Source organism: Staurois parvus, unplaced genomic scaffold (genome assembly GCF_062004578.1).
Source record: "Staurois parvus isolate SC_StPar_1 unplaced genomic scaffold, SC_StPar_1.0 ptg000669l, whole genome shotgun sequence".
In the NCBI taxonomy this organism is placed as follows: domain Eukaryota; kingdom Metazoa; phylum Chordata; class Amphibia; order Anura; family Ranidae; genus Staurois; species Staurois parvus.
In genome coordinates, this window is record NW_028318465.1 from 709,375 (window position 1) to 736,556 (window position 27,182).

The 27,182-nt window shown below is 44.8% G+C and overlaps 1 protein-coding gene across 2 annotated transcripts in view; it reads left to right on the forward strand.

Moving 5' to 3' along the window:
- LARP4 (La ribonucleoprotein 4) overlaps window positions 1–27,182 on the forward strand; it is a 120,937-nt gene that overhangs the window by 22,312 nt on the left and 71,443 nt on the right. For both annotated transcript variants that reach the window (XM_089652036.1, XM_089652037.1), the window contains exon 2: window positions 10,820–10,961. In XM_089652036.1, coding sequence (XP_089508162.1) covers window positions 10,820–10,961 — 142 coding nt within the window. The remainder of the gene's footprint in view (window positions 1–10,819; window positions 10,962–27,182) is intronic.

The following is a 27,182-nucleotide window of genomic DNA, read 5'->3' on the forward strand; positions in this document are numbered from 1 at the left end:
GCCCAGTAAGCAAAGGGTTAATCAGGGCCACAGTGTATCGTCATAATCACAATCATAGCCTTAGGTCAGTGGTGGGCAACCTTTTTTTTCAACTGAGCCAAATCTCGCCAAAACCACGATTGAAATTTATTTTGAGAGCTACATTTTTAAAACTGAAAATACATCCCCCACATAGTAATTCATCCCCCCTATAGTAATTCATCCCCCCTATAGTAAGTCCCCCCTGTGTCAATTCACTTACCTTTGCTCCGCGCGTTCCTCTCGCCGTGTTCCCGCGCCGTTCCGGTCTTCAGGGCGGACTGAGAGGAGAGGAGTTTGTCACGCTGCCCCGCCTACATCCTGACAGCCAATGTTTGCCACGCTCCGCGGGCCGGATTAAAAGGTCCGCCGGGCCGTAGTTTGCCCATTGCTGGGCTAGCTGCAGAGTCCTCACTTTTGGGGCGGCCGCCCGAGAGGAGGGAGGGGAGCGGGCGCCCGGCACACAGAAGAGCCGCATTGAAGTGTGTAAATAGCCGCAGCTTGCCGACCACTGAGCTACGGCAACCCTATTGCCTGTCACCTGGTGGGCAGTGTGCTCCGGAGCTGCAGCAAAGGTGAAAAAGAGCCACGTGCGGCTCTGGAGCCGCGGGTTGCCGACACCCGGCCTACATTATGCATACTGGATATTTAGTATTAAATGGTTTGTCTAGCCCTTAACTTTAGTTTTTTAAAGGAAGTTGAAAAATGACATTTACTGGCAGGATCACAGGTGAAAATTAAGCCTAAACTAGAAAACTAAATGAGCCACTGTATCTAAAAATTGGTAGGCTGCAATTTAAGTTTAGTTTTTGTGTTTAATACCACTTTAAATACACAACATTGGAGTTAACGTGTATCTAAACTTAAAACCAATGTAATATTGCAAGTTATTAATGTTTTTAGTGTGGTGGCTTCATTGGTTTTTCCTTAAGATTTCTTTGGCTTTTTCACCTGGCATTTCTGCAAATATGTTTGTCCTTAAGGGGCTTCTCCCTCCACTGTGTTTATGGAGGGAGCCAGGGATGGCACCCTAGGTTTGAATCCATCTCAATTACATTGATGGCATGGCAATTGGTGGCTGACAGAAGATGGCTAGGAAAGATTTTTGGTGGAGCTCACAGAAAGTGACAAGGACACTGCATTTCTTTCAAGATCAACGGCTATTTTCTGTATTCGCTGAAAATGTTCTAAGTTTGAGAAAAAAAATGTATCTGCCACATCTACTAATAGCCTGCAATATATTTGTACTTTTGTTTAGTCATCCTTTTAACTCTGGTTTTGATTGGACTTCAGTGTGTACATGGAATAGATGGCTTGGGGTTAAAAATGATTCTAAAGGCAAAATGTTTTTTACTTTAATACTCTATAAATTAAGGTAAGCAAAAACCTTCTGCAAGCAGCTCCCTCCCCAGCCACTCTAATTATTACTTGTCTGAGCCCAATCTCCATCCAGCAATGTGCCCGTGAGCAGAAGCTATCTCGACTCTTGACTCTCATTGGTTCACACAGCGGGGGGGGGGGGGGGCGGGCAATGGCTCCCATTACTCAGCCAGTGAGGAGGGGTTGGGGGCGGGGCTGAGCTGCACTTTGTCTTTTATCTGAGCCGGCTCAGGAGCAAGCGGCTTGCTATGGGGTACACTTGACATGGGGTGTGAGGGAAGGAGCAAGTGGTGGGGGCTGAGAACAGTGGAGTCATGGCTGCTTTGTGCGAAACTATTGCACAGAGCATATGACATGACATGGTTCTTAAAAATAGCTTGTCTTTAGATTCACCTTAAGAAATCTGGTTGTTGAGACTTGACATATATGAAATTCATGATCTCTTAGCCTTCATATGTAATGCTTATGATGGTTTTATTTGGGGCAAAGTTGTTAAGACATTGCTGCACAGTTTCTTAGCTTGTTCTTGTAGGAATACACCCAACACTGATACCATGCCGTTTTGCTATGTTTTGACCTTGTGTTGGAGTTTTCCAGGTTTTTTTTTTTTTTTTTTCCAGGTATATTCATGTGTATTCAGGCTTGAGTTTTTGTTTTTTATTTATATACAATGGCAAGTTAGTTGCTAGATTATTTGGGCTGGTTTTCAGCCCTACCATTGAAGAGCTTAGGTTTAAATATGCCCTGCTCTGCTTCAAAAGTAGCTCATATACAGTTTTGAGCATTGGGTGCCTGAGCACTTATACGATTAGGCGCAATTTAAAAGCATAGGACTTAAGAAATGTGGTGCTTTGATTTTTAAGCTACTAAATGCTTAAGTGTGAACACTAGCTTTCTTTTTTTTTTTTTTTTTTTTTTTTTTTTTTTTTTTATAAATAACAAACATGTCTAAACTTATCTGTTCTATGCAGTGGTTTTGCTCAGAGCAGCCTGATCTTTTTTTTTTTTGGGGGGGGGGGTCTCTGCCAGTGCTCTTGGCTTCTGCACTCAAGCAGTGCCCCCAGGGAAAGCCGCTGACCCCGGGGGCCCCACCCCATGCTCGTCCCTGAGCCGCTGCTCTGTGTCCATAAGACATAGCCACAGCTTGGCCCCACCCCCACTCTCTCCTCATTGGCTTGCTGGCTGTGATAGCAGCGGGTGCCAATGGGCTCCTTCTATCACAGCCAGTGAGGGAAAGTCCCCAGACAGCAGAGGCTGTTAACGTTGCTGATCAATGACATTACTAGTAAAAATAAAAATTAATTTACACGTATTGGGATTTTTTTTTAATTTTTTTTTTTTTTTTTTTTTTTTTTTTTTTAGCCAGGACATGTAGCACAATATATTTTGGCCTAAATTTATGACAAAATTTTATCTTAATTTTTTTTACTGGACAGGTTTAATAGCAATGTCTTTTTTTTGGGTTTTTTTTTTTTTTAGCACAAAAAAAATTAAAAATGCACAGACCATCAAATACTACCATAAAAAAGCTGTGTTGCATGACTGTGCAATTGTGAAAGTAAGAGCGCCGTAATGCAACAAATGGTCTGGTCCTGAAGGGGAGTAAATACTCAGGAGGGCAAGTGGGTTAAACAAGGATGTATTTGTATGTATACTGTCTATAGATGTGTTCTAGTTTTTAAGATAGCGTATTAATTTAAAACTTTTGCCTTCCCTTTAACCAATTCAATACCGGGCAATTTTACACCTTCCTGCCCAGGCCAGTTTTCAGCTTTCAGCGCTCACACTTTGAATGACAATTGCGTGGTCATACAACATTGAAGAAAATGATAAAATTTTAGTTTGGGTACAAACTAGAGCTTTCTTTTGGTGGTATTTAATTACCGCTGGGGTTTTTATTTGTTTCTGTTATAAAAGTTTGCAAATAATTGTTCTTCATAAATTTAGGCCGAGATGTATTCTGCTACATGTCTTTGGTGAAAATAACCCAAATTAGGATGTATTTTTTAGTTTGTAGGAAAGTTAGAGTTCACAAACTATGGTATATATCTGAATATTGATCAATCCTGAAGTACTGACAGCCAATCTAATTTTTTGAGGTCCAAGAATATCAGAACAGTACAGATATCCCCCAAATGACCCCTTTTTGCAAAGTAGACAGTCCGACGTACTTCATAAGAGGCATGGCGAGTTTTTTGAAGTTGTATTTTTTTTGTCATAATTTTTCGGAAAATGAAAAAATTTAAAAAATTAGTTTCACTATTTTTTTTTTTTTTTTACATACTGTCACCAGTGCAGTTCAGCGTCATCATATAACTGGCATGGTAGTGATCAGGGACACTGGTGACAGTATGAAAAAAAAAAAAAAATTTTTGTTTTTTTTAATTAAAATTTTTTTTTTTTTCAAGATTTTATTTTTTTTATATTTCACTATGACCAAAATAGTACAATGTTACCATAGTAACATTGTACTACTTTGGGGAAGTGATCAGTATTTTTTTATTTATTTTTTTTTTCCACAATTTTTGCTTATAGCAAAGAATTGCTTTGCTATAAGCAAGCATTTACCTGAATGACATCGATTCATTCAGGTTTTTTTTTTTTTTTTGTGCCTAGCTGTGATTTGGCCACAGCTAATCACATGACATGTGCATGTGATTAACTGACCATTCACAGCTAGACACAAGTATACAATGGATGGCATGAATGAAGCCATCCATTGCATACAACTGTCGTGACCTGCTGTGATTGGTCACAGCTGGTCACATGGTACTGGCAACGGGGGCCGATACTCAATCTGTCATCGGCCGTGTCCAAGGTACACGGCCGGTGACAGATCGCACCGCTACGTGGCTCTGCAGGAGCGCAGTCTGCGCATGTGGTGGACGACGCCATTTGGCATCCACCCGGAACACTGATGACATTTGCTGGCTGCCATTCGGCCATAGGGCGGGCGGCAAATGGTTAAAAAGTGATCAGGCACTACATGTTATGGGCAGCTTTTAAATCTTCATAGGAGACAGACCCTAGTCATACACCATTCCTCCATTCATAGATTTGTTATTAGAAGCCGTACCATAGCTTCTCTGAATTAATGAAAGAGGTGGGTGGAAATGGCTGGCATATTAGGGCACTTTTGATGGGCCTTTCACAGTTTTTTCAGCTCAAGACGGTCATACATGGGTCGAATTCCATAAGAATTTTCTTGAGTCTTTTCTGAGACTGTTCGTTCAAATTTTGCACCATTAGTGGGCCACAGCAATGGCCAATTTTTCGATCGGCCATCGAATTTGCGTTATCAGGCATGTTGGAATTTTTGTAAAACAAATTTCTAATAAATGATAGAAATGTGCAAGAAATGTAATTGAAAAGGAAATGAGCATGAGTTGTGACCTGGAAAGAAAAGAAAATTCTTGGCCATGAAAATTTTCTGTAGCAGCATGAGGTGAAATTAAAGGCTTGGTTGGTAGAATTTAGAAATCAATGGTGGCACCATCGAATTACAAAACACACTAAATTTCCGATTTGCTAAAGAAACTTGGTTCGGAATTCAACCCATGTATGGCCTGCATTAGGCTACAGTCTCACCTGACATCAATTACATGTGAGAGCACCAGGGCATTGGAGGAGCATGAACTCAAGAAATGCAGGAGCCAGCAGCACAAGGGACACAGAAGATTAATAGGTTATGTCAGATTGAATGATGGGCCAAATGAAGTGTAGATGTCTCTTGTTGCTGAGAAGTCCTGCACTGTCATTTCTTTTATATTCACTATGTCTTTCTCAGATATATTGAGTGCGGTGACTTGTTGGAATGGTGTGTGTATATATGCTGGCATTTCATCTCGGCAAGTTCGATTGACAGGCAGGTCTCTGAATGTCATACCCCCCTAAGCCCTTTCAGCTGAGGTTGTGACCTAATGCTAGTTTACAGATTACTACAGATGGCTGCTGAAGATAGAATCTCCAAATGTGCATATGTGAATAGAATATAGTACAGTAAAAATGTGTTGCGTCAACAAATGACTTTACCCTAATTTCTTCTCCTGCTGTCACACAATTGAAAGCGAGGGCAAAACTTAAATGAGTTACATCTCTTGTAGAAGTTGTCTTTAAATGCAGCCCACCTGGTTTTTTATTCACCTTGGTCTTTGATCTAACACTTACTGTGCAGCCCTGCATATTGGCGCACAGCCTTGCTGCTGAAAATTCATTGCTGTCCTCAGCTTGTACTTGCATGCCACAACACCATTTGTTTATATAGGAAGCCATCTTGTAAAGTACAGATCTCCCCCTAAAAAGCAATGTAGCCACAGTGCACTTGCACAACCTAAATCTGCTCTTAACTGTATGCAAATGTTTCAGTTTACATGCGAACTACCACAACATTTTCCCGTTATTTTGTTCAGTCTGAGCAGCGAGTGCTGATGGCAAACACTTTTTGATCTTTGCCCTGGCTGTATGCTCATTCTTGGTGCATGAGCCAAAGCCGTTGTGTTAATAAGGCTTAAAGCAATTCTAAAAGTTCATTTTTTATTTTTTTTGGAAAACAAACGTGTGTACTTACCTGCTGTGTGCAGTGGTTTTGCACAGAACAGCCTGGATCCTCCTCTGGTCCCCATCGGCGCTCCTGGCCCATCCCTTCTGTCGGGTGCCCCCATAGCAAGCAACTGCGTATGGGGGCACCCGCTGCTCCGTGTCCATTCACACACAACCTTGGCCTGGCCCCACCCTCCTTTCTCCTCATTGGCTGCCTGGCTGTGATTGACAGCAGCTGGAGCCAATGGCTTCGCTTGCTGTCTCTGCCAATGAGGAGACAGTGACCTGGGACAGCCGAGGCAGTCATTCACATCGCTGGATCTTGATGGGTCTCGGGTAAGTATTGAGGGGGCTGGGGGGCATTGCTGCACACAGGTTTTTGTAAAAAGCCTTCAGCCTTTACAACCACTTTGTTAGTCCTCATGCACAGTGGAAGTTTAGTCCCTGTGCATGCGTTTCTGGTTCTTTTGTGCAGGTGTCATTGTCATGCCCTACTACAGAAGGCCTGTAAAATCTGTAGGCTGAAAGCTACTGCAGCTAGACCGTGCATGGAATGGCATTCCAGACATTCATCCCTGGGCATTTACTTTCCTAAATGTTAGACCCGCTTAATGCAGTGTCCAGCCACAGTATCTTTCAGCCTGTCCGTTTCACAAGCTGCCACCAGACTTGCTATGACCGAGCGGCAGCTGCAGACTCAGCAATGTAAATGTTGCAAGCTTGATGCCGCTCCGCACTGGTTTGTCAGCAGGTCCCGGCCAAACACAACACATAGTCCTGTGTTTACAAATAGCACAGGGCTCTGTACATAGAGCAGCGATCTCACTGTTTCTCCGGGATAAAAACAGCATGTTCTAGTAGTAAAAGCAGCACATATTACACACGTTAGATTGTTAGCCACGCAGTTTACCCTTTGCTTGCCCCTAGTTAACCCCTTCCCAGCTATTGTCATTGGTACGGTGACCGTGTACAGTATTAGCGCTGATCACTGTATTGGTTCCACTATTTTCAGTGCATCTCCCAGTCTGCGTCAGCTGCCTCTAGTTTGCCTGCCACACCATCAGTCCTACTAAGTCGCTGATCACTTACCAGTATAGCTCCATAGCTACGTAAATTCCAGTATATATACTGTCATTTTTAGATGCTATGTTTATACAAACCGATAAATATGCATTTACTGGGAAGTTTTTTTTTGTTTTTTTTTTGTTTTTTTTTAAACCGGACATATAAAATAGAAAATATATTGGCCTAAAATTTATTAAGACCTTTAACTTTTTTTTTTTTTTTTTAATTATCAAAATCAGTCTTTTTTCGTTTATTAAAAAAAAAACTCAGTGGTGATCAAATACCACCAAAGGAAAGCTCTCGTGTGAAAAAGAGAAATTTTATTTGGGTACAGTGTGTGATGACTGTGCAATTAACAGTTAAAGTAGTGCAGTGAGGAATAGCAGAAAAAAATGCCCTGGTTATGAAGGGGATAAAACCTTCTGCAGCCAAAGTGGTTTTTATCATTTTGCAAAATGTAGAAAGAGTGAGCAGAAGAATGTCAAATCAATGTTTGGGGTGGCTGCACTTTGTGCACGTGTAAGAATTGATGCTGGTTTGAAGCCAAAGTTAAGAGCACAGCATCAAGAGACAAGGTAGTTATACTCCAACAAGGTCTCTCCCAAGCAAAGATTTCAACGCAGATGGGCATTTCAAGATGTTTTTTTCAAGCTCTTTTGAAGAAGCATAAGGAAACGCACAAGGTTAAGGACCACAGACGCAATGGTCGGGCAAGGAGACCTATAAGCAGATGAAACACAACATGCTTACTTTCCTTCGACATTCGAACGTATCCAGTAGTACCATTAGCACAGTACTGGCAGAAACCAGTGGGACTGAGGTACACCCATCCACTGTCTGGAGAAGTCTGGCCCGAAGTAGTCTTCATGGAAGAAATGCGGCAAAAAAGACATACCTCCAACTGGGAAACAACGCTTACTGACTCAGCTATGCACAAAAGCATAGGAACTGGGGTGCAGAAAAATGGTAGCAGGTGCTCTGGACTGATGAGTCAAAACTTTAAATATTTGACTGTAACAGGAGGCAGTTAGCCAACAGGCTGGAGGAGCGGTACAATGATTGTCTGCAGGCAACAGTGAATCATGGCTCTTGTTCCTTGCACGTTTGGGGCTGCTTTTCTTCACATGGAGTTGAATTTCAGGATCAAGGTTGTCCTTCGTGCTGAGAAATACAAGCAGGTACTTGTCCATATCATACCATCAGGGAGGTGTATGATTGACCCCAAAATTGGAGCCAGTGCACAGAGCAAGGAGTCCTGGAAGTGATAGACTCCTACAGAGCCCTGATCTCAACATCAAGTCTGTATGGAAATTGCATGAAGAGGAAGGTTACATCCCCAGAAGATCTGTGTTTAGTTTTCCAAAATGTTTGGAACAGCCTACCTGCCGAGTTCCTTCAGAAACTGCATGTTTTCCTTTAATTGGTGCTGTTTTGAAGGCAGTGTGGTCACCCCAAATATTGATTTGTGTACTTTCCAGTTTAACCTCATTCCCACTGGCCTATAGCAGATATACTGCTACTGGGTGGCAGGGGTGCACAAATGACTTGTGTGTGTCTGTATGTATATACAGTGAAGGAAATAAGTATTTGATCCCCTGCTGATTTTGAATGTTTGCCCACTCACAAAAATGTTCAGTCTAAAAATCGAATGGTAGGTGTATTGTAACACTGAGACAGAATAGCAACAAAAAATTCTAAAGAAATGCATGTCTAACAAATTATGCACTGATTTGCATGTTTTTGAGGGAAATAAGTATTTAATCCCCTATCATTCAGCAGGATTTCTGGCTACCAGGTGTCTTTCATACAGGTAACAAGCTGAGATTAGAAGCAGTCTCTTAAAGGCAGTGCTGCTAATCTAATTTTGTTACCTGTATAAAAGACACCTGTCCACGGGAGCAATCAAACAGTCAGATTCCAAACTCTCCACCATGGCAAATACCAAAGAGCTGTCCAAGGATGTCAGACACAAGATTGTAGACCTACACAAGGCTGGACTGCGCTTCCAAACTATCGCCAAGCAGCTTGGTGAAAAGGTGACAACAGTTGGTGCAATCATTCGCAAATGGAAGAAACACAAAACAACTGTCAGTCTCCCTGGGTCTGGTGCACAGTGCAAGATCTCACTTGTGGAGTGTCAATGATCATGAGAACAGTAAGGAATCATCCCAGAACTACACGTGAGGTTCTAGTCAATGATCTCCAGGCAGCTGGGGCCACAGTCACCAAGAAAACAATTGGTAACACACTACGCTGACAAGAATTGAAATCCTGCAGTGCCCGCAAGGTCCCTCTGCTCAAGAAAGCACATGTCCAGGCCCGTCTGAAGTTTGCCACTGAACATCTGAATGATGCAGAGGAGGACTGGTTGAAAGTGTTGTGGTCAGATGAGACCAAAATTGAGCTCTTTAGCATCAACTCAACTTGCCGTGTTTGGAGGAGGAGGAATGCTGTCTATGACCCCAAGAACACCATCGCAACTGTCAAACATGGTGGTGGAAACATTCTGCTTTTGGGGGTGTTTTTCTGCTAAGGGGACAGGACAACTGCACCGCATCAAAGGGACGATGGACAGGGCAATGTACCGTCAAATCTTGGGTGAGAACCTTCTTCCCTCAGCCAGGGCATTGAAAATGGGTCGTGGATGGGTGTTCCAGCATGACAATGACCCAAAACACACAGCTAAGGCAACAAAGGAGTGGCACAAGAAGAAGAAAATTAAGGTCCTGGAGTGGCCTAGCCAGTCTCCAGACATTAATCCAATTGAAAATCTGTGGAGGGAGCTGAAGGTTCGAGTTGCCAAACGTCAGCCACCAAACCTTAATGACTTGGAGAGGATCTGCCAAGAGGAGTTGGTCAAAATCCCTCCTGAGATGTGTGCAAACCTGGTGGCCAACTACAGGAAACGTCTGAGCTCGGTGATTGCCAGCAAGGGATTTGCCACCAAGTACGAAGTCATGTTTTGTGAAGGGAATCAAATAGTTATTTCCCTCATGAACATGCAAATCAGTGCATAATTTGTTAGACATGCATTTCTTTAGAATTTTGCTATTCTGTCTGTTACAATACACCTACCATTCTATTTGTAGACTGATCATTTCTTTGTGAGTGGGCAAACTTTCAAAATCAGCAGGGGATCAAATACTTATTTCCTTCACTGTGATTTTCATACGTGATTTTGCATTTCCGGGTAGGGGACGCGCACACGCCCTACCCGCGCCGCACTTGTTACCTCCAATCACCAGGTCCCGGTCGGTGATTACTCGCCGTCGCCCAGTGATTGCCGAGGTCTCCTTTGATCGTCCCACATGTTAACCCCTTCCTGCCCAATGCCTTTTGTAGTTAGTGCTTTTGATTAGCACTGATCACTGTATTGGTGTTACTGGGGCAAAAAGTAAAAAATATTTTTTTCTCAAAAACCGCACAGGCAATCAAATACCACTGAAAGAAAGCTCAATTAGTGGGGGGGGGGGGGTACGTAAATTTCATTTGGGTGCAGAGTTGCATGACCGCACAATTGTCAGTTAAAGTAATGCAGCGCCGTAATGCAAAAAATGGCCTGGTCAGGAAGAGGGGTAAATCCTCAGGAGTGCAAGTGGTTAATTGATGAAAATAAACTTTGAACACTTCTGTTTCTGATGGCATTCAGTACAACATTTTTCACACCTGACTAAAACTTTTGCACAGTAGTGTATCTGTATTTGCAAAGTTAAGGTCACTGAGCTATGTTGGCTTCTTATAATTATACTACCTTTCTGAAAAAAATTTCCTTAATGTGTACAAATGCTGACCATTTCATTTTGCCATTTATTTTTAGGTGGCGTCAAAAGGTGCTGGTTTGAATCCAAATGCAAAGGTATGGCAGGAAATTCCACAAGGAAGCACTGAAGTTTCACAAACTGTCAATGGCACTGAAGATTCTTGGGATGAGGCAGGAGCCGCAACAGAGTCTCATACAGGTCTGATTTTCGAATATTGTCCTGCCCATACTTGCTTTGAGATTTGGCATGTCTATTGCAGCTTGCTTTAAGTGATATTAAAGGCAATTTTGAAAGTCATACTTGCCTCAGTGCAGTGGTTTTGCACAAACCAGCCCTGATCCTCCTCTTGTTGGATCCCCCTGTGGTGTTCCTGGCCCCTCTCTTGCCAAGTGCCGCTAAAGCAAGCAGCTTGCTATGTGGGCACCCAAGCAGGCTTGCTCCTGAACCGCTGCTCTGAACGTACATTCGGCTCTGCCCCTCTCTCTTCATTGGCTCATGGGTTGTGATTGACAGCAGCAGGAGCTGTTTGCCACTGCTGCTCTCTGCCAATGAGGGAGTCCCTGGAGAGCCGAGGCTCTCGTGCACATTGCTTGATCATGATGGGGCTCACGTAAGTATTGGGGGGCTGCTGCACACAAGTTTGTTTTTGTTTTATTTTTTTTTACCTTCATGCATAGGATGCATTAAAGTAAAAAACAACCTGAACCTTTACAACCACTTTTGGTAATAGCTGGCGCTAAATAACTGTTATGAGCAACTTTCATCCAGTGGTTTTTTGGCTTTTTTTTTTTTTTTTTTTTTAGCTTAGTGTGTATGGAGCCTGAGATTGATCTCTGCAGCCACTTTTGCAGCAGTTGTTTTCTTCCAGGTCACAATCCTGTGCAATGTCCTTTTGTCTTTCGATCAGTTGACCGCACTTGTGCTGCTTAGACGATTTTTCCTGGAAACTGTATATGCCATCAATACCTTTAATACTGTACCATGACTCCGTATTACTTTCCGTGCACACAGTGAATGATGCAAGTGAGGCTTAGCCAGGTGGCCCATCACACAACAGAAGCAAAATAATGTTGCATCACTTCCACTTTCAACTTGAAACATGTCACTTTCACACCTGCAAATGTAGCGTTTCCATTTTTGTGTATGCCCTGTACATTACATCTGACAGGCAGGGGGAAGAAGAGACCATATTAAGGTCTCTTCTGTTGTAAAAACCCTGCCTATAAGTCTTTAATGCTGAGTTCAGCTGCTGCTAGAATAAGGGGAGAGGGAGCGCACTGTGTGACTTCTACACCAGGAAAAGGCTCTTGCTCCTGTAATGAGGGGGAGCCAATGTATGCAGCTTCCTGGAAACAAGCCAGGATGTAGCAATGTAAACATTTTGGCCAGGATTCACGGGTGACAGAAAAGCATACAGGTGTGACATTTGCATCCAATGGTAAGTTTACCTATGACACAATGCATTTGAAACTACTGGGGCCTCCGTTCATGTAAAGGTGAACTTGAACTTTTTTTTCCCCTGTTCCCTTAAGGATACCAAGTGCAGCAATTTTTCCTATCTTTCTGTGTGCTATAGACCTGGAGGCCTCACGGATGACCGCACCTTTCCCCCACTGATTTCCAATCGCACTGTATTTCCAGGAAATGCATTTCAATTCGGGGGATATCATTATAGGAGAATTTAGGAAATATATGACCCCTCAGGCTGGATTCCCAAAAAAATTGCACAGTTCAGACCAGGCAGCATGACAGAAATAGGACTCTTGCAGTATTGAAAATTGCAGAAATTGACCATGTAGAACATATAATGTACCTCAGTTGAAAAAAGAAATTTAAAAACTCCCACAAAACATAAACAACCCCCCCTTTACCACCACCACCTCCAACACTACCTCCAACACTTCCCAATGTCATGAGGAAAGGTAACGTGCACTGCCCTGACTGTTCACGCAGGTAGTGACTTCTATTCTCTGCATCCTCCGCTCTACCCTCCAGGTACTTGACCGTGACCTGCAGAGTGAATTTTAGCTTTGTGGCCTCGAAATGCATCCAAGTCCCGCAAAATCAGTCCATTGTTGGTCTGTAAGTGCTCTGGTGTTTGTTTGTTTTTTTTTGAGAACTACCTGACGGGTATTGTACTGCCATGAACAAGTTAGTCAGCAGGTGCTGGAAGTGAGTTGAGCCCTTTAGGGTTGTGAGACCATATCTGTTGCCCCCTACAGGCTCCATTGGCTTGCTAGCCTTGGTGGGTTCTAAGAAACCAGATCATTTGCAAGAGGTTGCAGTTCTACCTTTAGTCATCTACAATCGGTAGAGTAATATGCAGTGGAAAGTGGAGGAAACTAGACCGTCCCCAGTGCAGCGGTTAAATGCTAATCGGCAGCTTCCCCCAGACAGCAGCCTTAGCAGGTAGGATGATGGGTGAAACATTGGCAGCTCTAGCCCTTGGATGGAGCCATGTTAAAAATTAAGAAAGCAGAGCTCTTCGCTATGCGGCCACTGCAGTAACCATTTTGGGCATACCCCCACAACAGACCATTTAAAATGTGCTTAAGCCTAGAAGTGGTGATTCTGGATCATGTTCAGATATGACTTTGCATAATAGAACTTTACCTTTTCAATTTTGGAATGCGCAGAAAACGATGTTCAGTGATTTTTGTATTTCTAAACCCATGCGGTGATGTACATCACAGAATCATTCCTGTTTAATACACTGTCGTCTGAGGGCCTGAAGATCAGGCATTCATTATTGCATTTCGGCCTTATACCTTGCGACAAGAGATTCCTCTAGAATCTCGTTATCTTTTGAAATTGTACTGTAGATGATAGATTTAACAAGATGATGCCCGAGCAGGACTCTCAATCCGGGTGAGTGTCATGACTCCCTCCCGGATCGCGCCTCGTGCATACCTGCCTGCTGGGCTGTGCTGTAGCGAGATCAGTCCCTCGGACACAGCCAATAACAGATCTTTGTACCGGCAAGTTAACAGTACCTTGTGACCTCTGTGTCCAATCACAGCAGGTCACATGACAATTGTAAACAATGGATGGCTTCCTTTCATGCTATCCACTTTATAAAATTGTTACTAGCTTTGATTGGTCATAGTATTCACATAGTACTGACTGGGCCAAACAGCACATCTGTGTCGTATGATTAGCTGTGGCTAATCACAGCAAAAAACCTGAATTGTTAGTTTCTCATTCAGTTAAATGCTTGCAATGAAATTAGTATGTGACCAAAAAACTGATCACTTCCCCAGAGTAGTGTTACTATGGTAATCTTCTACAACTCTGGTCAGTGTGCTATGGAAAAAAAAATCATAAAGAAAAAAAGTAATCTTAAAAAAAAAAATTTATTGATAGTTTTTTTTTTTTTTTTTTTCTGACCTCCGGAACGGATTAATTGGTTTTCAGTGCATTCCTATGGGAAGCCACGTTTCGGATTACGAATTTTTTGCAAAACAAAGTCCTGCAGAACACATTAAATTTGTAAACCGAGGTACCCTTATATACCATAGTTTGTGGACACTATAACTTTCCTACAGACATACTGATTTGAGTTTTCACCAGAGAAACGTAGCAGAATACACCTTGGCTTAAATTTATGAGGAATTATTTGCAAAATTGTTTAACCGAAACGAAGAAAAACGTCAGGCTTTTTTAGTTAATTTAGCAAAAAATAAACAGTGGTGCTAAAATACCACCAAAAGAAGGCTTTAGTTATGTGAACAAAATGAAAAAAATTTAGTGTGGGTAGTGTTGCATGACCAGTCAATTGTCAAAGTGCGAGAGCATTGGAAGCTGATAATTGGCCTGGGCAGGAACGGGGTAAAAGTGGCCAGTATTGAAGTTGTTGGTCTTTGCAATGTTACATTGAACATTATTCTAAAAAATTTTCAAACAATTTCAGATGGAGTTTTTCAGATTGGCGAATTTCTGCCCATCTTAGACACCCTGGCTCTCTAAGATGCTCTTTTTATACCCAGTCATGTTACTGTTCTGTTACCAATTCATTTGCAAAATGTTGTTCCAGCTTTTTCTTGGTACCACTTTTCCTGTGGTTTTTTTTTTTCTCTTCTTCTCCCCCCCCCCCCCCCCCTCCCAACATTTGAGATGTTGCCATCATTTTTAAAAATCACCTACAAATTTTTCTTAAATGGTATCTTTTCTCTGTTTAAACATTTGTTATGTTTTCTCTTTTCCACTGGGCTTTTCCACTGGGGATGAAGTGTGGGTTTGAGATTTGCGAATCCCCACATTGTTTATTTTTAGATTTTTCTCCCCTGTAGATTTTGCATCCCAACTTTCTAGGAATTGGTAGTTGCATGTTTCTGGCTGCTCATCCTTTCCCAAGACGAGTAGTGTCACAAGTATGCAGGAGGATGGGGCTTGTCAGATAAACAGATTCAATGCAGGTATGCTCACAGCAGAGCTCCACCTGTGCGGCTCACACATGCCTTGTTTTCATGCAGTGCAGGGAGAGGCTGTGGAGTCAGAACAATCAGTGGTGTTGATAGGGAGTAGCGAAGGAGGAGATTAAAGGGTTTTTCCTACAAGAAATAATTTCTTTTCTAACATACATTATTATTATTATTATTATTATTATACAGTATTTATAAAGCGCCAATAGTTCGCTCAGTGCTGTACATTACAAAGGGAGACAGAACATGTGACAGAACAATACCAATACAATGCAAAACATGAGGGGATCAAGGGCCCTGCTCTTTCGAGCTTACAATCTAGGAGGGAGGGGGTGGTGGCACAGGAGGAGATAGCTGTGGGGGATGGAGTGGTAGGAAGAGTGGAGGAGGTCGGCAAGTTAGCAGGGGGTGGGGTAGGCTTCCCTGAAGAGATGGGTTTTCAGGGTGCGCCTAAAGGAGAGGAGAGTAGGTGATAATCTGATGGGTTGGGGCAGGGAGTTCCAGAGGATGGGTGACACCCTGGAGAAGTCCTGGAGGCGGGCATGGGAAGAGGAGACCAGGGAACTAGAGAGAAGGAGGTCTTGTGAGGAGCGGAGTGTGCGTGCTGGGCGGTACTTGGATATTAGGTCAGAGATGTAGTACGGGGCAGTATGGTGGACAGCTTTGTACGTCAGCGTTAGGATTTTGAATTTGATCCGTTGCGCAATCGGAAGCCAGTGGAGGGATTGGCAGAGGGGGGTGGCGGAGACAGAGCGGTTGGAAAGGTGAATGAGTCTGGCAGCCGTGTTCAGGATGGACTGAAGAGGGGATAGCCAGCGGCGAGGCAGGCCAGTGAGGAGGGAGTTGCAGTAGTCGAGTCGTGATATGATGAGGGAGTGGATGAGCTGTTTAGTGGTTTCTGGGGTAAGGAACGTGCGGATTTTGGCGATGTTGCGGAGGTGGAGTCTGCACGAGTTTGTTAAAGATTGGACTTGGGGCTGGAAGGATAGGTTGGAGTCCAGAATGACACCCAGTACTCTGGCCTGCGGGGCGGGTTTGATGGTAGCGTTGTTGGATGTGACGGAGAAATCAATGGGGGGTGGTGTCCGGGCTGGGGGGAAGACAAGAAACTCGGTTTTGGAGAGGTTCAATTTAAGGAAGTGGAGTGACATCCAGTCTGATATGTCGCTCAGTAGGTGTGTGATTCAGGCTGAGACCAAGGGGGTGAGGTGGGGGGTTGAGAGATAGATTTGTGTGTCGTCGGCATAGAGGTGGTAGTTGAAGCCGTGAGAGTGTATGAGTTGGCCAAGGGAGGAGGTATAGATGGAGAAGAGAAGGGGCCCGAGGACAGAGCCTTGAGGGACCCCAACAGAGAGGGGGAGTGAGGGGGAGGTGGTAGCATTATAGGTAACGCTGAAGGAGCGTTGTGACAGGTAGGATGAGAGCCAGGAGAGAGCAGAATCTCTGAGGCCGAGGGAGTGTAGTTTTTTGAGGAGGAGGGGGTGGTCGACTGTGTCAAAGGCCGCAGAGAGGTCAAGGAGTAGGAGCACTGAATAGTGGCCATTAGCTTTGGCGGTTAGCAGGTCATTGGAGAGTTTGAGTAAGGCAGTTTCGGTGGAGTGTAGGGGACGGAAGCCGGACTGTAGGGGATCGAGGAGGTTGTTGTCGTTGAGGTGAGAGCATAGGCGGGTGTAGACTAGGCGCTCGAGGAGTTTAGATGTAAATGGGAGCAGGGAGATGGGTCTGAGGTTATTCGGGTCATTGGGGTCCAGGGAGGGCTTTTTAAGTATGGGGGTGATGTGTGCATGTTTCAGAGGGGAGGGGAAAGTGCCTGAGGAGAGGGAGAGATTGAAGATGTGGGTGAGGGAGCGTAGGATGGAGGAGGAGGAAGGTCGTAGGAGTTGTGAGGGGATAGGGTCGAGGGGGCAGGTGGTGAGGCGGGCATCAGAGAGGATCTTGGAGACTTCCTCGATGGTAGTAAGGTCAAAGGTGCGGAGTGTTGGAGGAGCTTCAGTATAAGGGATGTAGGGTGGGGTGGAAGAGGAGGTCAGAGCAGTGGTGGGGCCGTGGGAGAGGGGTGATGAGGGGGTAGTTGAGTGAGGGTGAAGGGGGTTGGAGAAAGTTTGAGCAGCGACGAGGTCCCTGCGGGTTATGTCGAGGGGGAGGGGGGATAAGGGGGTAGCTGTGTGAGAGGGGACAGGTTGAGAGGGCGTGTGAGTTGCGGCAATGTCCTTGCGAATTGTGTCAATTTTGTTTTTGAAGTGATTGGCAATCTCAAGGGCAGTGAGTGAGGTGCTGGGTGGAGGTGGGGGTGGAGAGAGTAGAGAGTTGAAGGCAGAGAAGAGTCGGCGAGGATTGGAGGAGAGGGCCTTGATGAGGGTCAAGAAGTAGGCCTGTTTGGCAGCATGGAGGGAGGAGGTGTAGGTGCGGAAGGCAGATTTGTAGCGGGTGAAGGCTTGTTTGGATTTGGTTTTGCGCCATAGTCGCTCTAGGGCACGACTTTGTCGTTTGAGGGTTTTGGTGTGATCAGTCTGCCAGGGCTGGAGCGGTCGGGGTCTGATGTTGCGTGTGGTTAAAGGCGCTAGTGAGTCAAGGGCTGTTGAGAGCGCATTGTTGTAGGCGGTCAAAGCCAAGTCGGGGCAGGACAGGGGGAGGATGCGGTCGTGGAGTTGATCAGCTGCAGAGTGGAGGGAGGCAGGGTTAAGGTTGCGGAGGTTACGGCTGGTAGTAGTGTGACATTTGGAGGGGTAGGCGTTGGAGGACGAGGAGATAGAGAAGGTCATCAGGTTGTGGTCAGAGAGAGGGAAGGGGGTGTTAGTGAGGTTGTGGGGAGCGCAGCGGTTGGAGAAGACAAGGTCCAGGATATTTCCGTCACAGTGGGTGGTGGATTGTATGCACTGTGCAAGTGCAAAGGAGGAGGTTAGGTGGAGGAGACGGGCTGTGTCCGGGTTGTCGAGGTTGACAGGGATGTTGAAATCCCCAAGAATTATGGTGGGTAGCTCAGAGGAGAGGAAGAAGGGTAGCCAGGAGGAGAAGTCATCCAGGAAGCGAGGTATGGATCCAGGAGGCCGGTATATCACAGCAATCTTCAGGGGGGTTGGGGAGAATAGTCGGACGCAGTGGGCCTCGAAGGAGGAGAAGGATAGGGAGGGGGGGTTTGGGAGGACTCGGAAGGTGCTCTGCGGTGACAGGAGCAGACCAACCCCACCACCTTTACGACCGTTAGGCCTGGGTGAGTGGGTCCAGGTGAGACCTCCGTAGGAGAGTGCAGCAGGGGAGGTAGAATCAGTGGGCTGGATCCAGGTTTCCGTGATCGCTAGGAGGTTGAGGGAGCGGGAAACAAAGAGGTCGTGGATGGCGGTAAGCTTGTTGCACACCGAACGGGCGTTCAGGAGTGCACATGAAAACGGGGGGGAGATTTTAGGGAGCAGGGGGACAGATACTAAGTTTCGGGGGTTGCAGTAGGACGTGGAGGTGGGAGGGTGTTGAGCGGGTGAGGGAGGTGGAGGGCCAGGATTCGGGGAGATGTCCCCTGCGGCTAGGAGGAGGAGAAGGGTGAGAAAGGTGGCATGGGAGCGGGATGTGCAGGAGTGTGAGAAACTCCTAGTGGAGGTGTTGGGGTCAGTGGGAGAGAGGAGTAATAGGAGGAGATGGTGGGTGCCATAGAGGGGTGAGGGAAGCAGTGAGGACACGATATACAAATGTTTGGGAGGGGCAGAGGGATATAGTGAATGGATTTTGGGAACGGAGGAGAGGAAAATGAGAAGGAGGAGTGGAAGAGACATTGTGGGGAGGTGAAGAGAGCAGTAGTAGGGAGATGATAGCAGTGAGGGGGAGATGTACAGGTTGTGGGGTGGAGCAGAGGGGTAGAGAAATGAGATTTGGGAACAGAGGGTAGTAATATGATGAGAAGAGGGGTGTATCATATAAAGGTACACAGAGTGGGTCTCAGGCATGTAAGAGGTTTCCCAGGGTGTTTGCTTGCAGTCTTCCAGCATGCAGTAGAGTTTCTTGCTGTTGTTGTGTCTTCCTGCTGCTTGGGTTCTCCTGCTTTCGTTCAACTGCTGCGTTTAACTGCTTCTTCTATGCACTCGTTCGAAGCCGCACTCAATCAGAAGCAGCACCCCATCAGAGACTGTGCCCCCCATCAGAGATCTCCCCCATGAGCTGATCTAAATTTATAGGGAGATGCTCAAATGAGCATTCAACTCCACCCCAATTAGAAGCTGATAAAGATCACATGAGGAGTGGGGGATGATTCTCTCAGGAAACAGACACCAGTCGTAAAACGGGTGTAGCTAAAGGTGAGAGCTGGTCCACATATACAAAAATATAAATACACCATTTGTTCTGAATATAGCAGGAGTCAGTGCGTTTTGGAGTTAAGAGTGGAGGTAGAAGAAAGGAGCATTTACCTGTGAAAGTAGAGAAGGCATAATTAGATTGCTGCGTTTAACTGCTTCTTCTATGCACTCGTTCGAAGCCGCACTCAATCAGAAGCAGCACCCCATCAGAGACTGTGCCCCCCATCAGAGATCTCCCCCATGAGCTGATCTAAATTTATAGGGAGATGCTCAAATGAGCATTCAACTCCACCCCAATTAGAAGCTGATAAAGATCACATGAGGAGTGGGGGATGATTCTCTCAGGAAACAGACACCAGTCGTAAAACGGGTGTAGCTAAAGGTGAGAGCTGGTCCACATATACAAAAATATAAATACACCATTTGTTCTGAATATAGCAGGAGTCAGTGCGTTTTGGAGTTAAGAGTGGAGGTAGAAGAAAGGAGCATTTACCTGTGAAAGTAGAGAAGGCATAATTAGATTGCTGCGTTTAACTGCTTCTTCTATGCACTCGTTCGAAGCCGCACTCAATCAGAAGCAGCACCCCATCAGAGACTGTGCCCCCCATCAGAGATCTCCCCCATGAGCTGATCTAAATTTATAGGGAGATGCTCAAATGAGCATTCAACTCCACCCCAATTAGAAGCTGATAAAGATCACATGAGGAGTGGGGGATGATTCTCTCAGGAAACAGACACCAGTCGTAAAACGGGTGTAGCTAAAGGTGAGAGCTGGTCCACATATACAAAAATATAAATACACCATTTGTTCTGAATATAGCAGGAGTCAGTGCGTTTTGGAGTTAAGAGTGGAGGTAGAAGAAAGGAGCATTTACCTGTGAAAGTAGAGAAGGCATAATTAGATTGCTGCGTTTAACTGCTTCTTCTATGCACTCGTTCGAAGCCGCACTCAATCAGAAGCAGCACCCCATCAGAGACTGTGCCCCCCATCAGAGATCTCCCCCATGAGCTGATCTAAATTTATAGGGAGATGCTCAAATGAGCATTCAACTCCACCCCAATTAGAAGCTGATAAAGATCACATGAGGAGTGGGGGATGATTCTCTCAGGAAACAGACACCAGTCGTAAAACGGGTGTAGCTAAAGGTGAGAGCTGGTCCACATATACAAAAATATAAATACACCATTTGTTCTGAATATAGCAGGAGTCAGTGCGTTTTGGAGTTAAGAGTGGAGGTAGAAGAAAGGAGCATTTACCTGTGAAAGTAGAGAAGGCATAATTAGATTGCTGCGTTTAACTGCTTCTTCTATGCACTCGTTCGAAGCCGCACTCAATCAGAAGCAGCACCCCATCAGAGACTGTGCCCCCCATCAGAGATCTCCCCCATGAGCTGATCTAAATTTATAGGGAGATGCTCAAATGAGCATTCAACTCCACCCCAATTAGAAGCTGATAAAGATCACATGAGGAGTGGGGGATGATTCTCTCAGGAAACAGACACCAGTCGTAAAACGGGTGTAGCTAAAGGTGAGAGCTGGTCCACATATACAAAAATATAAATACACCATTTGTTCTGAATATAGCAGGAGTCAGTGCGTTTTGGAGTTAAGAGTGGAGGTAGAAGAAAGGAGCATTTACCTGTGAAAGTAGAGAAGGCATAATTAGATTGCTGCGTTTAACTGCTTCTTCTATGCACTCGTTCGAAGCCGCACTCAATCAGAAGCAGCACCCCATCAGAGACTGTGCCCCCCATCAGAGATCTCCCCCATGAGCTGATCTAAATTTATAGGGAGATGCTCAAATGAGCATTCAACTCCACCCCAATTAGAAGCTGATAAAGATCACATGAGGAGTGGGGGATGATTCTCTCAGGAAACAGACACCAGTCGTAAAACGGGTGTAGCTAAAGGTGAGAGCTGGTCCACATATACAAAAATATAAATACACCATTTGTTCTGAATATAGCAGGAGTCAGTGCGTTTTGGAGTTAAGAGTGGAGGTAGAAGAAAGGAGCATTTACCTGTGAAAGTAGAGAAGGCATAATTAGATTGCTGCGTTTAACTGCTTCTTCTATGCACTCGTTCGAAGCCGCACTCAATCAGAAGCAGCACCCCATCAGAGACTGTGCCCCCCATCAGAGATCTCCCCCATGAGCTGATCTAAATTTATAGGGAGATGCTCAAATGAGCATTCAACTCCACCCCAATTAGAAGCTGATAAAGATCACATGAGGAGTGGGGGATGATTCTCTCAGGAAACAGACACCAGTCGTAAAACGGGTGTAGCTAAAGGTGAGAGCTGGTCCACATATACAAAAATATAAATACACCATTTGTTCTGAATATAGCAGGAGTCAGTGCGTTTTGGAGTTAAGAGTGGAGGTAGAAGAAAGGAGCATTTACCTGTGAAAGTAGAGAAGGCATAATTAGATTGCTGCGTTTAACTGCTTCTTCTATGCACTCGTTCGAAGCCGCACTCAATCAGAAGCAGCACCCCATCAGAGACTGTGCCCCCCATCAGAGATCTCCCCCATGAGCTGATCTAAATTTATAGGGAGATGCTCAAATGAGCATTCAACTCCACCCCAATTAGAAGCTGATAAAGATCACATGAGGAGTGGGGGATGATTCTCTCAGGAAACAGACACCAGTCGTAAAACGGGTGTAGCTAAAGGTGAGAGCTGGTCCACATATACAAAAATATAAATACACCATTTGTTCTGAATATAGCAGGAGTCAGTGCGTTTTGGAGTTAAGAGTGGAGGTAGAAGAAAGGAGCATTTACCTGTGAAAGTAGAGAAGGCATAATTAGATTGCTGCGTTTAACTGCTTCTTCTATGCACTCGTTCGAAGCCGCACTCAATCAGAAGCAGCACCCCATCAGAGACTGTGCCCCCCATCAGAGATCTCCCCCATGAGCTGATCTAAATTTATAGGGAGATGCTCAAATGAGCATTCAACTCCACCCCAATTAGAAGCTGATAAAGATCACATGAGGAGTGGGGGATGATTCTCTCAGGAAACAGACACCAGTCGTAAAACGGGTGTAGCTAAAGGTGAGAGCTGGTCCACATATACAAAAATATAAATACACCATTTGTTCTGAATATAGCAGGAGTCAGTGCGTTTTGGAGTTAAGAGTGGAGGTAGAAGAAAGGAGCATTTACCTGTGAAAGTAGAGAAGGCATAATTAGATTGCTGCGTTTAACTGCTTCTTCTATGCACTCGTTCGAAGCCGCACTCAATCAGAAGCAGCACCCCATCAGAGACTGTGCCCCCCATCAGAGATCTCCCCCATGAGCTGATCTAAATTTATAGGGAGATGCTCAAATGAGCATTCAACTCCACCCCAATTAGAAGCTGATAAAGATCACATGAGGAGTGGGGGATGATTCTCTCAGGAAACAGACACCAGTCGTAAAACGGGTGTAGCTAAAGGTGAGAGCTGGTCCACATATACAAAAATATAAATACACCATTTGTTCTGAATATAGCAGGAGTCAGTGCGTTTTGGAGTTAAGAGTGGAGGTAGAAGAAAGGAGCATTTACCTGTGAAAGTAGAGAAGGCATAATTAGATTGCTGCGTTTAACTGCTTCTTCTATGCACTCGTTCGAAGCCGCACTCAATCAGAAGCAGCACCCCATCAGAGACTGTGCCCCCCATCAGAGATCTCCCCCATGAGCTGATCTAAATTTATAGGGAGATGCTCAAATGAGCATTCAACTCCACCCCAATTAGAAGCTGATAAAGATCACATGAGGAGTGGGGGATGATTCTCTCAGGAAACAGACACCAGTCGTAAAACGGGTGTAGCTAAAGGTGAGAGCTGGTCCACATATACAAAAATATAAATACACCATTTGTTCTGAATATAGCAGGAGTCAGTGCGTTTTGGAGTTAAGAGTGGAGGTAGAAGAAAGGAGCATTTACCTGTGAAAGTAGAGAAGGCATAATTAGATTGCTGCGTTTAACTGCTTCTTCTATGCACTCGTTCGAAGCCGCACTCAATCAGAAGCAGCACCCCATCAGAGACTGTGCCCCCCATCAGAGATCTCCCCCATGAGCTGATCTAAATTTATAGGGAGATGCTCAAATGAGCATTCAACTCCACCCCAATTAGAAGCTGATAAAGATCACATGAGGAGTGGGGGATGATTCTCTCAGGAAACAGACACCAGTCGTAAAACGGGTGTAGCTAAAGGTGAGAGCTGGTCCACATATACAAAAATATAAATACACCATTTGTTCTGAATATAGCAGGAGTCAGTGCGTTTTGGAGTTAAGAGTGGAGGTAGAAGAAAGGAGCATTTACCTGTGAAAGTAGAGAAGGCATAATTAGATTGCTGCGTTTAACTGCTTCTTCTATGCACTCGTTCGAAGCCGCACTCAATCAGAAGCAGCACCCCATCAGAGACTGTGCCCCCCATCAGAGATCTCCCCCATGAGCTGATCTAAATTTATAGGGAGATGCTCAAATGAGCATTCAACTCCACCCCAATTAGAAGCTGATAAAGATCACATGAGGAGTGGGGGATGATTCTCTCAGGAAACAGACACCAGTCGTAAAACGGGTGTAGCTAAAGGTGAGAGCTGGTCCACATATACAAAAATATAAATACACCATTTGTTCTGAATATAGCAGGAGTCAGTGCGTTTTGGAGTTAAGAGTGGAGGTAGAAGAAAGGAGCATTTACCTGTGAAAGTAGAGAAGGCATAATTAGATTGCTGCGTTTAACTGCTTCTTCTATGCACTCGTTCGAAGCCGCACTCAATCAGAAGCAGCACCCCATCAGAGACTGTGCCCCCCATCAGAGATCTCCCCCATGAGCTGATCTAAATTTATAGGGAGATGCTCAAATGAGCATTCAACTCCACCCCAATTAGAAGCTGATAAAGATCACATGAGGAGTGGGGGATGATTCTCTCAGGAAACAGACACCAGTCGTAAAACGGGTGTAGCTAAAGGTGAGAGCTGGTCCACATATACAAAAATATAAATACACCATTTGTTCTGAATATAGCAGGAGTCAGTGCGTTTTGGAGTTAAGAGTGGAGGTAGAAGAAAGGAGCATTTACCTGTGAAAGTAGAGAAGGCATAATTAGATTGCTGCGTTTAACTGCTTCTTCTATGCACTCGTTCGAAGCCGCACTCAATCAGAAGCAGCACCCCATCAGAGACTGTGCCCCCCATCAGAGATCTCCCCCATGAGCTGATCTAAATTTATAGGGAGATGCTCAAATGAGCATTCAACTCCACCCCAATTAGAAGCTGATAAAGATCACATGAGGAGTGGGGGATGATTCTCTCAGGAAACAGACACCAGTCGTAAAACGGGTGTAGCTAAAGGTGAGAGCTGGTCCACATATACAAAAATATAAATACACCATTTGTTCTGAATATAGCAGGAGTCAGTGCGTTTTGGAGTTAAGAGTGGAGGTAGAAGAAAGGAGCATTTACCTGTGAAAGTAGAGAAGGCATAATTAGATTGCTGCGTTTAACTGCTTCTTCTATGCACTCGTTCGAAGCCGCACTCAATCAGAAGCAGCACCCCATCAGAGACTGTGCCCCCCATCAGAGATCTCCCCCATGAGCTGATCTAAATTTATAGGGAGATGCTCAAATGAGCATTCAACTCCACCCCAATTAGAAGCTGATAAAGATCACATGAGGAGTGGGGGATGATTCTCTCAGGAAACAGACACCAGTCGTAAAACGGGTGTAGCTAAAGGTGAGAGCTGGTCCACATATACAAAAATATAAATACACCATTTGTTCTGAATATAGCAGGAGTCAGTGCGTTTTGGAGTTAAGAGTGGAGGTAGAAGAAAGGAGCATTTACCTGTGAAAGTAGAGAAGGCATAATTAGATTGCTGCGTTTAACTGCTTCTTCTATGCACTCGTTCGAAGCCGCACTCAATCAGAAGCAGCACCCCATCAGAGACTGTGCCCCCCATCAGAGATCTCCCCCATGAGCTGATCTAAATTTATAGGGAGATGCTCAAATGAGCATTCAACTCCACCCCAATTAGAAGCTGATAAAGATCACATGAGGAGTGGGGGATGATTCTCTCAGGAAACAGACACCAGTCGTAAAACGGGTGTAGCTAAAGGTGAGAGCTGGTCCACATATACAAAAATATAAATACACCATTTGTTCTGAATATAGCAGGAGTCAGTGCGTTTTGGAGTTAAGAGTGGAGGTAGAAGAAAGGAGCATTTACTGTGAAAGTAGAGAAGGCATAATTAGATTGCTGCGTTTAACTGCTTCTTCTATGCACTCGTTCGAAGCCGCACTCAATCAGAAGCAGCACCCCATCAGAGACTGTGCCCCCCATCAGAGATCTCCCCCATGAGCTGATCTAAATTTATAGGGAGATGCTCAAATGAGCATTCAACTCCACCCCAATTAGAAGCTGATAAAGATCACATGAGGAGTGGGGGATGATTCTCTCAGGAAACAGACACCAGTCGTAAAACGGGTGTAGCTAAAGGTGAGAGCTGGTCCACATATACAAAAATATAAATACACCATTTGTTCTGAATATAGCAGGAGTCAGTGCGTTTTGGAGTTAAGAGTGGAGGTAGAAGAAAGGAGCATTTACCTGTGAAAGTAGAGAAGGCATAATTAGATTGCTGCGTTTAACTGCTTCTTCTATGCACTCGTTCGAAGCCGCACTCAATCAGAAGCAGCACCCCATCAGAGACTGTGCCCCCCATCAGAGATCTCCCCCATGAGCTGATCTAAATTTATAGGGAGATGCTCAAATGAGCATTCAACTCCACCCCAATTAGAAGCTGATAAAGATCACATGAGGAGTGGGGGATGATTCTCTCAGGAAACAGACACCAGTCGTAAAACGGGTGTAGCTAAAGGTGAGAGCTGGGTCCACATATACAAAAATATAAATACACCATTGTTCTGAATATAGCAGGAGTCAGTGCGTTTGGAGTTAAGAGTGGAGGTAGAAGAAAGGAGCATTTACCTGTGAAAGTAGAGAAGGCATAATTAGATTGCTGCGTTTAACTGCTTCTTCTATGCACTCGTTCGAAGCCGCACTCAATCAGAAGCAGCACCCCATCAGAGACTGTGCCCCCCATCAGAGATCTCCCCCATGAGCTGATCTAAATTTATAGGGAGATGCTCAAATGAGCATTCAACTCCACCCCAATTAGAAGCTGATAAAGATCACATGAGGAGTGGGGGATGATTCTCTCAGGAAACAGACACCAGTCGTAAAACGGGTGTAGCTAAAGGTGAGAGCTGGTCCACATATACAAAAATATAAATACACCATTTGTTCTGAATATAGCAGGAGTCAGTGCGTTTTGGAGTTAAGAGTGGAGGTAGAAGAAAGGAGCATTTACCTGTGAAAGTAGAGAAGGCATAATTAGATTGCTGCGTTTAACTGCTTCTTCTATGCACTCGTTCGAAGCCGCACTCAATCAGAAGCAGCACCCCATCAGAGACTGTGCCCCCCATCAGAGATCTCCCCCATGAGCTGATCTAAATTTATAGGGAGATGCTCAAATGAGCATTCAACTCCACCCCAATTAGAAGCTGATAAAGATCACATGAGGAGTGGGGGATGATTCTCTCAGGAAACAGACACCAGTCGTAAAACGGGTGTAGCTAAAGGTGAGAGCTGGTCCACATATACAAAAATATAAATACACCATTTGTTCTGAATATAGCAGGAGTCAGTGCGTTTTGGA